At 37.0% G+C, this 17,361-nt stretch overlaps 4 protein-coding genes across 6 annotated transcripts; all 4 read left to right on the plus strand.

Moving 5' to 3' along the window:
- Positions 1-238: 238 nt before the first annotated feature.
- On the plus strand, positions 239-3,148 carry LOC110600100 (cell number regulator 6). Its single transcript, XM_021736827.2, has 4 exons — positions 239-567; positions 803-917; positions 1,597-1,862; positions 2,731-3,148. The coding sequence occupies exons 1-4, from the start codon at positions 460-462 to the stop codon at positions 2,947-2,949; spliced, it is 708 nt and encodes a 235-aa protein (XP_021592519.1). The 5' UTR covers positions 239-459; the 3' UTR covers positions 2,950-3,148.
- An 817-nt stretch (positions 3,149-3,965) lies between these two features.
- On the plus strand, positions 3,966-4,927 carry LOC110600101 (dynein light chain, cytoplasmic). Its single transcript, XM_021736828.2, has 2 exons — positions 3,966-4,160; positions 4,688-4,927. Exons 1-2 carry the CDS (start codon positions 3,966-3,968, stop codon positions 4,925-4,927), a joined length of 435 nt encoding a protein of 144 aa, XP_021592520.2.
- On the plus strand, positions 4,025-7,010 carry LOC110600098 (probable aquaporin TIP5-1). 3 transcript variants are annotated; one of them, XM_043950658.1, is made up of 3 exons: positions 4,025-4,160; positions 6,148-6,392; positions 6,503-7,010. In XM_043950658.1, exons 2-3 carry the CDS (start codon positions 6,156-6,158, stop codon positions 6,884-6,886), a joined length of 621 nt encoding a protein of 206 aa, XP_043806593.1. In that variant the 5' UTR covers positions 4,025-4,160; positions 6,148-6,155; the 3' UTR covers positions 6,887-7,010. The 3 variants fall into 3 exon arrangements, with proteins under 3 accessions (XP_043806593.1, XP_043806594.1, XP_021592518.1); XM_043950659.1 differs by lacking the exon at positions 4,025-4,160 and adding an exon at positions 4,957-5,177; XM_021736826.2 differs by lacking the exon at positions 4,025-4,160 and adding an exon at positions 5,201-5,879.
- A 1,338-nt stretch (positions 7,011-8,348) lies between these two features.
- On the plus strand, positions 8,349-16,363 carry LOC110631031 (structural maintenance of chromosomes protein 2-1). The gene is made up of 20 exons (XM_021778734.2): positions 8,349-8,885; positions 9,333-10,013; positions 10,181-10,324; positions 10,435-10,725; positions 10,812-10,997; positions 11,084-11,248; positions 11,333-11,392; positions 11,693-11,755; positions 12,018-12,109; positions 12,220-12,316; positions 12,846-12,962; positions 13,113-13,331; positions 13,891-14,031; positions 14,101-14,268; positions 14,353-14,537; positions 14,717-14,810; positions 14,894-14,982; positions 15,140-15,365; positions 15,778-15,852; positions 16,052-16,363. Exons 1-20 carry the CDS (start codon positions 8,568-8,570, stop codon positions 16,169-16,171), a joined length of 3,531 nt encoding a protein of 1,176 aa, XP_021634426.1. The 5' UTR covers positions 8,349-8,567; the 3' UTR covers positions 16,172-16,363.
- The last annotated feature ends 998 nt before the right edge of the window (positions 16,364-17,361 follow it).

Genomic DNA, 17,361 nt, shown 5'->3' on the forward strand with positions numbered 1-17,361 from the left:
AAAATAATTTATTTTCGGACCAGAGTTTAAAAATTAATCTTTTAAAAAAGTCTTATGCAAAAAGCCCGGAAATTTGTTCGTCTGAAAAACAAAAAAAAAATGAGGCGGTGAAAATTTATTCGTCTAATTAGGTGGAATTACATTACCATAGACTTTGTCCAATGAGCCAAGGCCCATGGCAGATGAGCCAATCACTGGGCTTTGAAGCCTTAAACGACCGAGTTGCGACTTACCTGGTTCGCGTGTTTGAAGAAACCGCAAGACTACAGGGAGTTGAAGTTGACCTAGTAATTTCCTTACAAGCCTTTCGATGTTTGAGGATCTGAAGGTCGAGAAATTTCGCCTCAGTCTCCCTTAATCTGGAGAGAGCTTCTGCAGATTTGCCTGATTTACAGATTCATATCTGCCAAGAAAGGAGGCTTATTGTTCTGCGGTTTGATCTTTGGTTGGTGAGATCAGATGGCAGAGGCAAGCGCGAACTCCCGATATGTGAAGTTGACAAAAGAGCAAACGGCTGTAGAGGACATTAAGCCTGGTGAGCTTAATCAGCCCATTGAAGTTCCTCAGGTTGCATTCTTTCTCTCTCTGTTCAAACCCTTTTTGTTTCAAGACTTTGAGATTTAATTTTGAATGTTTTCTCAGTGTTAGGACTTCAATGATTCTGATTTGCACTCGAGATACCATGCCTGATTTTCTAAGCGCAGTTTGAGTTGAATCAAATTCAATTTATGCATTCTATGTGGGATTTGGGGCCAAACCGTGTAAAATTAACCTTTTAAATGTATGAATATCTCTTTGGCAGTTGGCTGTTCGCAAGTGCAATGAATGTGGGCAGCCTTTGCCCGAAAACTTTGAGCCTCCCGGAGATGAACCTTGGACGACAGGAATTTTTGGCTGTACTGAAGATACTGAAAGTTGTAAGTTGATCTACACGTTATAAATTTTAGACAAAAAAGAAAAAAGATCTACACGTTATAAATGTTGTAAATGATAAAATTACATGATGCACTATTCGAAATTTAAACTATGTCGAGAGAGATCTGTATTATTAAACAGAGAATCAATTGACACCATGAATGAAGGAAATTACAAAATAGAGAAATAGACATGTAAAATCTGACAGAACCATATTTATGGTTTTGTTCCATGGATATGATTTTGTTCCTTTGTCAAGTACGTTGTAGTAGTCCAGAATGATTTAAGTAATTGGATTTTTTTATTTTATGTTTTGTACATAGAAAGACTGTGCAATATGGTATTTTATAACAACTCAGGAATTGGTTTATGCTAAACTTTTGTAGGTTTGCTGTGCTAGCCATAATTACATGGCGTTCCCTATTTTATAATTTGTCGAAGTTTTCTGAATATTCATTAGTAGAAACCAAATTATTTCTTGATGAGGCATGAAAAGGTGGTAGAATTTTTAATTCTTCCTCAGAATGGATGATATCTATTTGTCATCTTCTGTGAAGTTGGGTCTGTCTTATTTCTTTGTTCTTTTGACAAGTGTGCTGAGGTCCAATTTTCTAAGCTGACGATTGTCATCCATACAGACTGCTACTAATTTTACAATTTCCTGATCTCACTACTCCATAGGCTGGACAGGACTATTTTGTCCTTGTGTTCTATTTGGAAGAAATGTTGAAAGCCTGAGAGATGATACCCCTTGGACTACACCATGCATTTGTCATGCCATTTGTGTTGAAGGTGGAATGGCACTGGCAGCAGCAACAGCAATCTTCCATGGTGTTGACCCAAGGACTTCATTTCTAATTTGCGAGGGTTTACTTTTTGCTTGGTGGATGTGTGGCATATATACTGGTCTTGTTCGGCAATCACTACAGAGGAAATATCACCTCAAGGTAACTATGATTTTTCTCTGTATAGCACATTTCACATTGGCAAAATGCTACTGCATATATAAAAGAATATTATTTCCTCATTTGGTAAATCCATAGATGCACAGAAAATCAGCTTTATGCTTCCTTCAATCTTTTATGGGAGCACTTGGTTGTTTGGGAGTGGTTAAATATGGGAGTTTTGAGGTAGGAAGAAGGGTAGAGTTTTTGTGCTTGAGCTAAGCTCTTCAGAGAATTTCCATGCCTACCCATCTATTTGCCTGCTGACACCACACAATCATGTAGGAGAGACAGAGATAGGAAGAAAGTACACAGTGTTAAGTTTTTTTTCTGTAGTAACAGTACATGTCATATTAGTTATGCCATAGCCAAGCAAAATTCTTGCATTTGCTAATGCGTTGGGTTTGCGTGATGTGATCTAAATTGTTGTTATGGATGTTACTTCCACAGTCATCTTGGCTGTATGAGCAAGCCCTTCAATAGGGAGGTGAAAATCTGGTGATACTTGTTGGCCATTTCTCAGATTGCATTTGATAAATCTTGTATTAATCGCATTTTATAACCAGGCGCTCATGGCATACTTGCTTACATTGTTAAATTATGTGACTAGTACATTATGGTTTGTATATATTTGTTAGATAATTAGTGAATGAAGATCTTCCTTTTTCTTTCCCCTTATACATATATATATGCAGATCTATATATTAACATATCCTACTGCTACTCCTACTAGGCTATAACTGATTGGACACAATGTTGTGTTTGGTCACTGAAGGAGGCCCAATACAAAAAATCTAGTATATTTAGAAAAATTAAGGATGTTGGGGCTTGCAAATTGCAATATACTAACTTGTCCTCTTGTGGACTGCAGAACTCACCGTGTGATCCATGCATGGTACACTGCTGCATGCATTGGTGTGCTTTGTGCCAGGAGCACAGGGAGATGAAGGGGCGCCTGTCAGATAACTTTGTGATGCCAATGGCCATTGTCAATCCTCCCCCTGTTCAAGAGATGAGCTCTGCTAGCGAGAACCGGGATTCTGAACCCTCTTCTGACAAAGGCACCAGCTTAGAGATGCAGGCTTTGTGAATCCAGTGTTAAGCACAGAAGTCGACTTGGCAAATTTCTCTTGGAAAATAATTTTGTTTTAGCTCTAGGACAATATCTTTATACATGAATGAAGAATGATGACTATTTTGCTGTCGATGATACATTTTGTATAGAAGAAATTCACATTTGACAATTACTGATGTGTTATCATTTTTAAAGCTTTACTACCTTGATGTTATATTTTATCCAAATACCATAGCAGCTATCTAGTTTCTTTTGTATCCATTTGTATGTAACATTGATCTCAGGTTGTTCTATTCTATTTTGTTAAATTTAAAGCAGATGATCGCTTCTTGTACTACTGGGAGAGCTTGCATCTCTTTTTGGCTTTACAAGAACTCAGATTCGTGCAGGTTGCTTTATATCAAGTCTGTAGATTTATCAATTTGCAGATCAGAAAGGAAAGACGGAGAGGAGAAGGAGATACTGATTGGGGGGTGGGGGGTAATGGGTATAGTGAGCAAGCAGCGGCTAATAATGTTGAAGCAGGCCCATGAATGATTGATCAATCAAATTATGGTAGTCTCAGTTCCCGAGCTAAAAAGCTGGGTCAGAGGAATGCCTCGTAGCGCTCCGATTCCCGTCCACGTTTCATTATTTATAATGGCTAAGCTAGTAGAAGTAGTGGTAAGTCTGAGGCTCTCAGGCCTGAGCCCATGCCTGCTCGTATCTTTTACCTCTGCATCTCATTCTCGTATTTTTTGACGAAAACCCTTTAAAAAGAAGTTTCTTAATTGTCCTTTTCACAATCAGAATCAGCAAACGCATACAAAGCTTGCCCCAGTCAAACTTCAAACATATCTGCTACCCACCAAATACGTCTCCTAATTTCTTGCCTCTAAAAGCACCCATCCTTTTCTCTGTTTCTTGAAGACTTGGACTCGTTTCGGTTCATGGAGAGACCACAGTCGGAGCATGGACGAGGGAGGAGGGGGAGACTCGCAAGGAGCAAAGAAATGGTGCAGATGCAGTGTCCAACCGGACGCATGTTACCAATGCCGCCCATGGTGAGACCAACACCTAATCAGGCGAAGCTAGCTGCAATAGCCGTTGATTTGAACATACGGCTGAGATCGGCCGATATGCCCGGGGCAATGCAAGAGCGGTCGTTTCGGTGCACCAGAGCAATCCTTGACGCAAATCTCGAGAAGAAGCCCAATCCTACTCGTATTGCCATGTGCCTCAAGAAGGTAAGCAATGCACTTTCAAGTATTGTTTTTTGCTTTAAACAAGCCTTCACCTTCGAAGGGTTACAGAAGTCTATGTTGCCTTGTAAGGCTTAATAATGGTTTGCTAAGGTCTCTTCCGATTGCTAAAATGGGGCTCACAATTGATGGTAGTTCTTTGGAAAAAATAAATTATCTTGGTGCTTTCAGTATGAAATTTTGCTGCTTGAAACTCGGTAAGTTTATCTTTAGATGCGTCATTTGCTTTCTGTCCTAAATCTAAATTTTCTTACCTGCGAGATTCAACATAGTGAAACTCGAAACTGGTGTTTTGGGACATTTTCAATGGCTTTTGTTTGAACTATGACAACAGTGAATTTTCAGTTTAGTTGTAATTTATTTTCAATCATGGTCGAATTAATGAAACTTTTACTGATTGAACAGAAAAATCATTTGCCAAGATCTACTTAACCTCAATATATTGATCTTTTTTCTTTTTTTCTTTTTTTTTTTCTATGTCGAAACTCTATGTTGTTTGTCCCATGTATCAGGAGTTCGATGAAGTGTATGGGCCGGCATGGCACTGCGTTGTGGGCCAGAGTTTTGGATCATTCGTTACTCACTCGAGTGGCGGATTTGTGTATTTCTCTGTGGACAAGCTCTCTTTTCTTCTCTTCAAGACAGAGGTCCGACCAGTCAGGAGTTCGCTTCCGCTTCCTCCTCGCCCTCCCCCTCCCCCTCCTCCTCCTCCTTCATTTCCTCTTCTATGGAAGCTTGACATTAATGCTTAGCTTAAGGCTTATACTAATGTAATTTCTACTTGATTTTCACCTGATCTGGCAACTATCATGCGTTGGCAAGGAAAATCATGCTATATAATAGATTAGAGCCCTTGCAATTGTACTTGTATTACAAGGTTTTGAGGATGTAGTAATTAATCTGTTTAGCTTCATATTTGATTCCTGGTTCACGAAGAATCCGTCCTACTCATTTGCCCACATCAAAGTATTGTATTTGACCGGTAATTTACTTCGTGCAAAGGTACTCATACTTGAAATCGAAACCTGCATGTCTTAATACGGAATTAATAAAACCATTTCATAAGAAAAGAAATCGAGATTTTTTTTCTTCTTTTGCCTGTTTGACAATAAAAGGAAATTGGAAAAGAAATGTTCCCCATTTTGGCTGAAGAAGAGAGATACAAAGCGATGCTTTTAGGACAAGATGGGAGGACACTATTGTAAATTGCAATCTTATATTAAACAAAAGATTTGTAAAGATGCTTGACTAGTCGACTGACAATTCAAAACAAATAAACTAATTGTTTCTTGAAAATATTCCGAGGACCAATTCTAGCAATAAAGACAGTGAAGGTTACTCTTCTTGCGAAATGAGATAAAAACTACCAATATCCAAAACTTCCAAGGCAATGATACCACGTGGCTTTTAACGGTTTATTTTTTAAATTGCTTTATAGCCTTTCCACGAGCGGTTGCTTCTCTTCGCACATTATATATTTATGTCGAGAGATTTTGTTCTAATCTCCATTAGTTTATAAGTACTCTTTGGCCATATAGTCCATTTTATCCTTTTTTCTGTTTTGCTTGGAAAATATGGCCCCCGCATCACTAAATGCTCGTTTCAAGCACTCGGTTACCCCCGACGCTTTGAGATCATATCTTGCAGAGTTCATCTCCACTTTCTTTTATGTGTTTGCAGTCATAGGATCTGCCATGGCTTCTCGTATGTCTTCAGTGATAATTTTTTCTAGTTTATGCAAATGGGATTGTTGATTTTCATGTTTCTTGTAACATAACATGGGTTTTGACCATTCTCGTTGTTGATCTACAACTTTTCAGAATGCCAAACTAAAATGTAGAGTGGCCATACTTTAGTAGGTTTCTTGTTTCGAGGATCTGATATGCTACTGTTTTCTAATCATGCATTTCTCTTCTCGTTATCAGAATACTAAATTTCTAAATAGTATATGTTTAATCTTGCCACGGTACAGGAAAACTGATGCCAGGAGCAGATCCTTCCAGTCTAGTAGCAGTTGCCATTGCCAATGCTTTTGCACTTTCATCGGTTGTGTACGTCGCTGCCAACATCTCCGGTGGACACGTGAATCCGGCAGTCACATTTAGTCTTGCCGTCGGAGGCCACATTAGTCTACCCACTGCTCTATTCTACTGGATTTCTCAGATGTTAGCCTCCGTCATGGCTTGCCTACTCTTGAGAGTAGCCACTGTTGGACAGGTAATGAAATATTTCCAAGTTTCTTTAGCGACCTTTATTTTTCTTTTTCTCGTATTGATGGACTAATTTACTTGCAATCCGCTTTTCATTTTTGTATTTGAATTTTGCAGAGTCTTCCTACCTACATGATTGCAGAAGAAATGACAGGATTTGGAGCGACGATAATTGAAGGTGTGCTAACATTTGGTTTAGTGTACACAATTTATGCAGCCGGAGACCCTAGACGCAGTTTGCTGGGAGCCACTGGACCATTGGCAATTGGGCTCATGGCAGGAGCCAACGTTTTGGCTGCAGGACCCTTCTCAGGTGGCTCAATGAATCCTGCATGTGCATTTGGATCTGCAGTCATTGCTGGAAGGTTCAAAAATCAAGCAGTCTACTGGGTTGGACCCTTGATTGGAGGCGCAGTTGCCGGGCTTCTTTATGATAATGTAGTCTTCCCTATTCAAGTTCCTGATTCTATTAGGGGAATTTCAGATAATACTGGACTGTAATTGCAATTTCGTAGAGTGTTATTCTGTAGGTTTCTCGTATGTAATTCTTTTTCATTTATCTCTTGTGACATTTGCAAATTCTAGTAGTCAACATTTGTGTGATAGGTTAACCACAATGCTATTGCTTGCCTTTTCAAATTGTGACTTGATGTTTTCTTTTTTCCCTTGTTCTTTGCATAGTAACAAGTAATTAAACCCTCCGTACCCACCAGGGTTATAGATAGATATGCTGCAATTTTGTATTTCCATTCCACCTAAAATCACTTGCTTTTAACTAAACTACCTTACCTTCGAAAACACTCCTGATCGAGAAGGTATCAAATGCCTAGAGGTAACCCAGAATTGAGGCATGTTCTAATTCTTTCATCCCAGCCAGCAGTTACAATCACCATACCCCACAGCTGAGGAGAGCTCAACATGTTATCGCAGGCATTCTTCAAAAACTTGAATTCAGATTTACTCTGTGGTTGAGATGGCAACTGGGTTTGAATCACTCAGCATCTCTTCGCGCCAAGTTGCAGATCCCCTTATCAAGGAATCCCACAAAAACCCACGAGTAAGAGAGAAACAATCCCATGAAGGCTCCCCAACAAACTTATGAGGGCTATGCCCATGCTTTCAAAACTTCCATGTATATCCCTAATTCTACACGGTGAAAGGGAAAACAGGTTGAACAATCAAAACATAACACAAACTGCAACGCTAATATAATCACGCGTTAATAAATACAGGAATGTAAACGGCTAATTATCCAAAATTAAACTATTTAAATTTTAAATTCGATTTATATTAATAATATTTTAATTTATTTTAAATTTAATTAAAAATTAATGTAAACTATTTAAATTCATTTCAATTCATATTATTCTTATTCAAATAAAATTGATATATTTAGTTTTATATATTTTAATTATATAAATATTTAAAATATTTAATATTTTAAAAAAATATTTAAATTTTAATTTTTAAATAAAAATATATAAATATTATTATAAAAAATATATTTTATATTAAATTAATTATTTATATAAACCGATTAAGTAGGAAATATTTTATCTATAAAATTTAAATCCAATCGAAACTTGTAACTCTATATTTTTTTTAAAATTCAAATCCATCTCAAATTTAATTATATAACTAATCAAATATATTTTATAAGAAGTGGAACGAAAAAAACAAATGATTTAATTCTTTTTGGTCCATTTCCCACAATGCTAATATACAAACAATCCCAATTTTGACGAGAAAAGAGACGACGACGGGCTGAAAAAAGGCTTAAACGCTAGTGGTATTCCTCCCGATCACAGGCTTTCACCTCATTTTGGGTTGTGATGGGCCTGACGGCCTATTGTTGAAATAGTGGATCGAATAGCTTAACCCAATGAACAGGCAAAGCCTGGTCCATCCTGAAAATAAAAGCAAGCCAACCGTCTTCCCGCTTCTTAATTTTAGAGGGAATGGCTGGCTCCATGAAATTCAAAATTATTTGAGCCCCTCCACCACCAGAAATTCCCAGAAAGGAACTCCTCTCTTTCCCTTCTCCGAATCCTCCCCACTCAACTCACTGACCCTTGGGTTTATTGTCTCATAAACCCTCTTATGTTGTAAGCTAGATTGGGTAGTCTTCCTTGGGCTGTTGATTTTGCGGTTATCCTTCGAGGTCTTTGAATCTAGAGGAAGAATGTATATCAAGGAGATATGCTTGGAAGGGTTCAAATCATATGCGACGAGGACAGTAGTCCAGGGTTTCGATCCTTTCTTTAATGCTATCACGGGATTGAATGGGTCCGGCAAGTCGAATATCCTCGATTCGATCTGCTTTGTGTTGGGCATAACAAATTTGCAGCAGGTTCGTGCAGCAAACCTTCAGGAGCTGGTTTACAAGCAAGGGCAAGCTGGCATTACTAAGGCTACTGTGTCTATTGTGTTTGATAACTCTGACAGGAGCAGGAGTCCCCTAGGATATGTGGATCATTCTGAGATCACTGTAACAAGACAGGTTAGTTAAATGCTTGGTCAATTGCTTATTTGGGAGTCCAAGGTTATTTTATGTGTTGCACTCATCTTTTGAGCAATTGACCTCAAATTATTTGTTTTATCGTTTCTAGATTTGACTGAATTTTTTCAATTGAGTGTACAAAGTCTTGTAGAAATGAAATTCACTTCTTGAATAATTCTCATTTTTTTGTTCCTTGTTCTATTAAAATGATATTTTCTGATTACTCCACAGTACAAGTGAAGGTTGATAAGCATATTGATGTACTGTGGACATGGTCGTGCCACTGGCACTGTGCCTTTGATTTTCATTTACTTGTCAAACTACGTGCTAAAATTTGCATAATACTTTCATGTGTAATTCAACTTGGGTTATTTGCTCGGATGACTTCAATTGGAACTGAGTGTTTGTTATGGATTTTCAAATGAGGATTTATTACTTATCCCGCAGATTGTGGTTGGTGGAAGGAACAAGTATCTGATTAACGGAAAGCTTGCGCAGCCTAGTCAAGTTCAAAACCTTTTCCATTCAGTGCAGCTGAATGTTAACAATCCACATTTTCTCATTATGCAAGGACGCATCACAAAGGTCTTAAATATGAAGCCCCCTGAGATTTTATCCATGCTGGAAGAAGCTGCTGGGACTAGAATGTATGAGACAAAGAAAGATGCAGCATTGAAAACACTTGAGAAGAAGCAGACTAAGGTTGATGAGATAAATAAGCTTCTTGATCAGGAAATACTTCCTGCTTTGGAGAAGTTGAGGAAGGAAAGGATGCAATATATGCAGTGGGCCAATGGAAATGCTGAATTAGACCGACTCAAAAGATTTTGCATTGCTTATGAATATGTTCAAGCAGAGAAGATTAGGGACTCTGCAGTTGGTGAGGTGGAACAAATAAAAGCCAAGATTGTTGAGATTGATAATGACAAAGAAAAGACACAGTTGGAAATACAGGAAATGGAGACAAAAATATCTCAATTGACTGCTGAAAAAGAAGCTAATATGGGAGGGGAAGTAAAGATTTTGTCAGAGAAAGTACATGCTCTCTCTCAAGATCTTGTGCGTGAAGTATCTGTGCTGAACAATAAGGAGGACACTTTAACGAGTGAAAATGAGAATTCTGAGAAGGTGACTGGCCATTGTTGTTAACTCACTTTTTTCTTTTTATGTACTTTACAACTTTATGTGCCTGCACTAGCATTTTAAATAGACTTTTTCTCTTCTGCCACCCTCCTCTTTTTCTAGATTCCTTGGCATTTGCGATGTCATATTCAGATTTGTTTTCATGTCACCAGCTTGTCTGCAGTATTGAAGACTTAAAGCAATCTGTGGAAGAGAGAGCCAGTGCTGTGAGAAATTCTGAAGAAGGAGCAGCTGATCTCAAAAAGAAAGTTGAGGAACTCTCAAAGAGTTTGGAAGAACATGAGAAGGATTACCAAGTAAGAAGTACTTATAGTTGTCAGTCTTATAAATTTTACCCCATAAGCACTGGGCAGCTTTGATTGCAAAACTAATTGTTATTTGAGGACTTTTTAATTGCTATGGATAGGGCGTTCTAGCTGGGAAGAGCAGTGGAAATGAGGAGAAATGCCTTGAAGATCAGCTAACTGAAGCAAAGGTGGCAGTTGGGAATGCAGAAACAGAATTGAAACAGTTGAAAACAAAAATCAGCCATTGCGAAAAGGAGCTGAAAGAGAAAAAGCATCAGTTAATGTCAAAACGTGAGGAAGAAGTTGCCATAGAGAATGAACTTAATGCCAGAAAAAAAGATGTGGAAAATGTTAAATTGGCATTAGAATCTCTTCCCTACATGGAGGGCCAGATGGAAGCTATGCAAAAGGTTTTCTCTGTCCTCTGGAGTCATAACCTGGATCATCTATGAATGTCTTTTTTGTTATTGATTTTGTAACCAAACCTCTTGTTCAGGATCGGGCATCTGAAATGGAGTTGATGCAGAAGTTGAAAGACAAAATACGGGATCTTTTAGCACAGCTGTCAAATGTTCAATTCACATACCGTGATCCTGTGAAAAACTTTGATAGATCAAAAGTGAAAGGTGTGGTAGCAAGGCTTATCAAAGTAAAGGATAGCTCTACAATGACTGCCTTAGAGGTCAGCAGTGCATACATCATACCCTTTGTTTTACAGCAGTGAATTTGTATGAGGGGTGGAGACTCTTACAATGAGATAATATGCAGGTTACTGCTGGTGGCAAGTTATTTAATGTTGTTGTAGACACTGAAAATACAGGAAAGCAACTACTTCAAAATGGTGATCTTCGGAGAAGAGTAACAATTATTCCTTTGAACAAAATTCAATCTCGCACTGTACCACAAAAAGTTCAGCAGGCTGCTGGTAGATTGGTTAGTTATTTTTTTTTTATCCTATTTGACAGATTTAATTTCAGGTTCCTCTTTGTCCATTGATTCTTTTGTTTGTGATCACAGGTTGGCAAGGGAAATGCAGGACTGGCACTTTCTTTAGTTGGTTATGATGAGGATTTAAGAGTATGCTCTCCCAAGTCCTGTTTTATTTTCATGGAAATTACAGAAAGTCTATGGAGGCTTGGTCCAATATCTATTTCACTTGCTTTTTCTAATAATTATGGTTGAGTTCTTTACAGATAATGGCCGAGTATTATGGATGAAATTTAATAAGATCTACATAATTTTATCCTAGGAATGATCGATTCATTGCGTTTCTTTTACACATGTTTATTCTTTTTTTTTTTTTTTCAAAATCTAAATATTTTTAAGTTTTATGTTCCTTTGGTATTCTTTTTTCTCTAAAGTAGATCCGTGCTGCAGAATGCTATGGAATATGTTTTTGGTTCGACCTTTGTTTGCAAAACCATTGACGCAGCAAAGGAGGTATGTCAATCTTTTGTAAAACATTTATTACTGCATTTGTTGAACCTTTGACATTTTCAGTTATTAACATTGATATTAACAGTAACCAAACTAACGTTCTTGGATTGTTTAATTGGTGAATTATTTTGTTATAGTCAAATTTTTAATGAGTACATCATATCATTATCTTGTTAGTTGAAAGGATGCATTTGCTTATTTATAGAGTAATTTTTTTTCTCCATCAATTTATGATTTGAACTATGCTATATTGGATGTTTCATAGATTGCTTTTAATCGAGAGATTTCCACACCCAGTGTCACTCTTGAAGGTGATATATTTCAACCCAGTGGTCTTTTAACCGGTGGAAGCCGCAAGTAAGATGCGTAAATGCAATGGAAATTTTCCTTGTTTTGCATTGATTGATGTTTTTAAAGTTTTTTATGCATGTCTTTTTATCACACTCTAAAACAGTTTTCCCCCGCAGGGGTGGTGGTAATTTGTTAAGGCAACTTCATGAATTGGCAGAGGCTGAATCAGACCTTTTACTACATGAAAGAAAATTATCTGAAATTGAAGCAAAGGTAGACATTGAACTTTATGGTATTTGCACAAGGAGCGAGATGAATGAGGAGAAAGCCTTGTGATAATCAAGAATTTCTGTGTTGAATATGTGGACAATGCATTTCAATCCATGTTTTACATCTTCTTGTCTATTGAAATTTGTTGCTTTTTATTTGTCCAATTATTGTTTGTTTGAATTTTCATCTTGATATGAAAGTTTTCCACTACTTTGGTGCCTCAAATTTTATGCGGTAAAATTGAAACTGCTTATTATATTTTTCCTTCGTTCTTATGTGTTACCTTAATCTATTTCTCTGGCTTTCTAGTCTAATAAAGAAAAATAATCACATGTTTTTGTCTCCTTGTTCACTTATTTGTGCCTTTCTCCTATGTTTTCCTTTAATTGCATGCTATTCTTTTTTAGTTTTTCAAGCACATATTCTTACAATTCCAACTTAGAGCACTTTTCTTATTTAAATAATGGTTTCTATTTCTTGAGTTTTAGGTAGTAACCGTTTCAATGCAATTGCTGTTGTTTTGAAATTGCAGATTATGGACATCTTGCCTCTTCATAAAAAGTTCATAGATCTTAAAAAACAGCTAGAGCTTAAACAGTATGACCTGACATTATTTCAGGGCAGAGCTGAGCAAAATGAGCATCATAAGGTTTTTGTGCTTTTCCTTTCTCACTTAACAGGTTCAACCTTTTTATTTTAACTCGTCATCATGACCTTTTTTTGTTTTTTATTTTATCATACAATAGGACCCTTATGCTATATTTCTTATCATTATTGTTATCCTTTTTCTTCCTTTAAGCTTGGTGAGTTAGTAAAGAAGATTGAGCAGGAGCTTGAAGAAGCAAATTCCATGGTCAAAGAAAAGCAAGTTGCGTACAATGATTGTGTTAGTATGGTTTTGATGCTTGAGAAATCAATCAAAGAGCATGATAATAATCGAGAAGGCAGGCTGAAAGACTTGCAAAAAAAAATTAAGGCTATAAAATCCGAAGTGCAGTTAGCTTCAAAGGAGCTCAAGGTAGGTTTTGATATTGCTGAGGCTTACTAGATTCTATGCAACTTTTAGATTCTGAATTGAAACCACTTTTCTATTTCTAATATTGGCCAATAATTCATTCTTGCAAAATCCTAAGAACATGGAAAGCATAAAAAAAATTTTCAGGTTGTTGGCATGACATATTTGAAATTTAAGTTTGTCTCCTCAGCTTGTCTTGTAATCCCTTAGTCTCACTCTGTCAAAAATTGCAAGTTTAAAGACAAATAGGGTGATTTATTGCCGCCACCCATATTGTTGTTTCGTCCTATTTTTCATTACATGGCGGATGCTTCCAATTTTTGGGATATGAAATGCCTTTATAAACAAACCCTGCAAGATTTTCTGCAAGTGCACCACATCTTTGTGTCAGCAATAGTCCATTAGCAAATAATTTTTAAAAGGTGGATACTGCACATCCCCTTATTTTTAAATGGAGGGAACTGATCTTTTTTCCAGAACTTTAGTCCTATTTGTTGTTTTGATTGATTTCCTATCTTCAATGGCATTTTAATATCCTGGACATGTTTTTGGTTGCAATTAGGGTCATGAGAATGAAAGAGAGAGACTTATTATGGAACAAGAAGCTGTCTTTAAAGAACAGATATCTTTGGAGAGTCAATTAAATTCAATGAGAATGCAAATTACCCATCTCAATTTGGAAGTGGACGAACAAAAAGCCAAGGTAAACTTGAATATAATCTTTGGTAAGTTCATTGGTTTGAAGTTATGACTCTATATGTCCCTCTCGCAGGTTGTTTCCATTCGTAAAGATCATGATCAAGTTCAATCTGAGCTCAATTTGATCCGTCAAAAGATGAAGGAATGTGATTCTCAGATTAGTAGCATTTTGAAGGAGCAGAAACAACTTGAACATAATGTCGGCGAGATAAAGCTTGAGAGGAAGAAACTAGAAAATGAGGTAAGTTGGTAATACTCTTGCACACTTATTGCCCAACTCGAGATGCCAGATGCTAAACTTCACATTTTTCAATTGTGGAAATAGGTGAAAAGATTGGAAATGGAACAGAAAGATTGCTCTATGAAGGTGGACAAATTAATTGAGAAGCACGCCTGGATTGCTGCTGAGAAACCACTATTTGGAAGAAGTGGGACAGATTATGATTTCATGTCCCGTGATCCCTATAAGGCAAGGGAAGAACTTGAGAAATTGCAAGCTGAACAATCAGGGTGTGTACCAGAAAGCCTTAATATTTTAATTGCCGTTAGCATTACGACTGTGTAAACCTTTTTAAGCATTTATGGTTCTTAGTCTGAGATTCTTGTCTATGTTTCGTTTCGTTAACTTTTATCTTTGCGGACTTGAGACCAAAGGGTTGACTTTCTTTTTCTTTTTTACTTTTATGAAGCCTTGAGAAAAGGGTGAACAAGAAGGTTATGGCTATGTTTGAGAAAGCAGAAGATGAGTACAATGAATTAATGTCCAAGAAAAACATCATTGAGGTAGTTTATCCCGAATGTGCATGAATGTAGTTGTTAACGTAGCTTCTCTACACTTTGCCGATGCTAATTTTTTGTTTAACTAGAATGACAAGTCTAAAATCAAGAAGGTCATAGAAGAGCTTGATGAGAAAAAGAAGGCAACTCTCAAAGTTACTTGGACTAAAGTCAACAAGTGAGTTTGTTCTTCCTTCATATCTGCTAGATTTTTGGCTTCATTTTTTCTTTTTGTTTGAAAAATCATTCATGTTATTCATGCTGGTGATGCATACTGTAATTCTTGATCTCAGAAAACTTGACCATAGTTGCTCTTCCATATTTTATTTCTTCAGTGACTTTGGATCCATTTTTTCTACACTCTTGCCTGGGACCATGGCAAAGCTAGAACCGCCTGAAGGTTGCAGTTTCCTGGATGGTCTGGAGGTTCGTGTTGCATTTGGAGGTGTTTGGAAACAGTCGTTGTCAGAATTGAGTGGAGGTCAACGTTCTCTGCTTGCCCTTTCTCTAATCTTGGCACTTCTTCTCTTCAAGCCAGCTCCACTTTATATCCTCGATGAGGTATGCTTTGCTTGAGCGTTTCCTTTATTGTTAGCTCGTATAAGATCCCCTTCCGAAAACTTTTACCCTTTCAGACATTTTGGATTATCATAAAATTTAGGACAAAGGCATACTTACCCTATCATCTTTTTATTAATAGTCATTTTACTATAAAATTTAGAGGTAAAATAACTTTTTGTAAGAGTCAAATTATAGATTTAACCTGAAATTTTTTATCCAAACATTGTGGAGGGGATTTTAAAGGCAATTGAAATATGAGTACATTCAAGTCTCAAATGCTTCTTTTTATACCGTAGCTGCTTCATGGAACACTATGATCTTTGATTTCATATTTGTTTGGTCTCATACTTTGCCATTTACACACTCTATCACGGGATGGACTCGCAAATGATTTATTTCTTGAGACTGACAGGTAGATGCAGCTCTTGATTTAAGCCACACGCAGAACATAGGGAGAATGATCAAAGCTCATTTCCCACATTCCCAGGTCCAAATTTATTAGTTTTTCCATTTATGCATTTAATGTCAAAGGAAATAGTTTAAAAACAAATTGTAGAGTTGAAGCGAATCAAAATTTATGTGATGGCGTGGAATAACACATTATTTCTTGATTTTTCTACTTTTACCATAGTATCCTTGGACATTTTTTTCTTGAATAATTTTTTTCCTTGGATTTTGTCTTGTAGTTTATTGTAGTGTCATTAAAAGAAGGCATGTTCAACAACGCAAACGTTCTTTTCCGAACAAAATTTGTGGATGGTGTCTCAACTGTCCAGAGGACCGTTGCTTCGAAGCAGAATAAATGAATTGCTAGTTTGGGGTACTTCGTTGTAGTTTTATTATTTCCATCCACATACACATGTTTGATGGAATTATTGTTGTAGTTAGTGTTCTGAGATTGTCCACTAACCGATAATGCTTATTTAATCCATATGTAATTAATTAACCAAAGTTGTAAGTGCGACACAGTTTCTATTTCTAAAATTCATGTTTTCCAATTTTTGTGGTGTTCGTAAATCAACATACCGCCATGTGTTCAGTTCTCGTTGTGATTTATGATACGTGGTAACAGCTGTGATAGGCGAAATCAACATTATGAAAACCATATTTATTTGTAGGGTTAGTATGGTGGTGGTGCCTAAATTTGATTATTTCCAATGAGTATGCACCATCAATCTGATCATGGTGCCATGTGGCCTGAAAGTTGGAAGCGAAAAAGAGTTCCGGTGTTTGCACTATGTAAAAACTGAAGTGGAGTTGCATGGTGGCATTCACAATGAGACGCGTATAGTTTGATCATCTTCAAGTAAACGGCTATGATGTTTTCCTGTTCGTGTACAGTGATGTGTTGAGCAGGGGAGGCTTTCCTTTTTTGCCCGGATCGTGGGTTCTCTTCCTTCCGATGGAAGTTTGTTGATACTTGTTTTTTGTTTCCTGTGCTTATTATTTTTTTTAGTGCGGGTTGGACTTTGTGGCTATATTTTTAGATCCCTATTGTTTTTTTTTTATTAGTTGGGTGATAGATTGATAAGGGGTTTGAATTTAGGCGGTAGTTGATTTCCTGGAGGTTGGTACCAAGTGTTTCAGCCATTTATGGTGACCCTCAACACCATCGGTACTTGGAGATCTGGCCACCACTCCTCAAGGCTGCGGTTTCATCAACTTTTTCTATCTTTGCTTCCCATGGCTTTTATTTCTCTTATTGCATGTGCTAAAAAATCCAAGCTTGACCTTCTTAAACCTTTGATTTCTGGTTGATTTTCCTGTGTTGGGTTTCTTTAAAAATCTTTTTGATATCAGGGTGTTGTTTGGAGGTATACTTCTCATAGAGATTGACTTCTGTTGCTTTGTGAGTAAGGGTTTTGAATTTTTCTTTTATTTGGTTGCTAATAGTTTCTTTATCTTATTGCTGCTTCTCTTTCTCTTGTTCGGAACTTTTGAGTGTGAAGTTTTTTTATGACGAGGCAAGGATAGATTTTGGTAGATGTGTTGAAGG

The sequence above is a fragment of the Manihot esculenta genome, chromosome 14 (genome assembly GCF_001659605.2).
Source record: "Manihot esculenta cultivar AM560-2 chromosome 14, M.esculenta_v8, whole genome shotgun sequence".
Taxonomy (NCBI): Eukaryota; Viridiplantae; Streptophyta; class Magnoliopsida; order Malpighiales; family Euphorbiaceae; genus Manihot; species Manihot esculenta.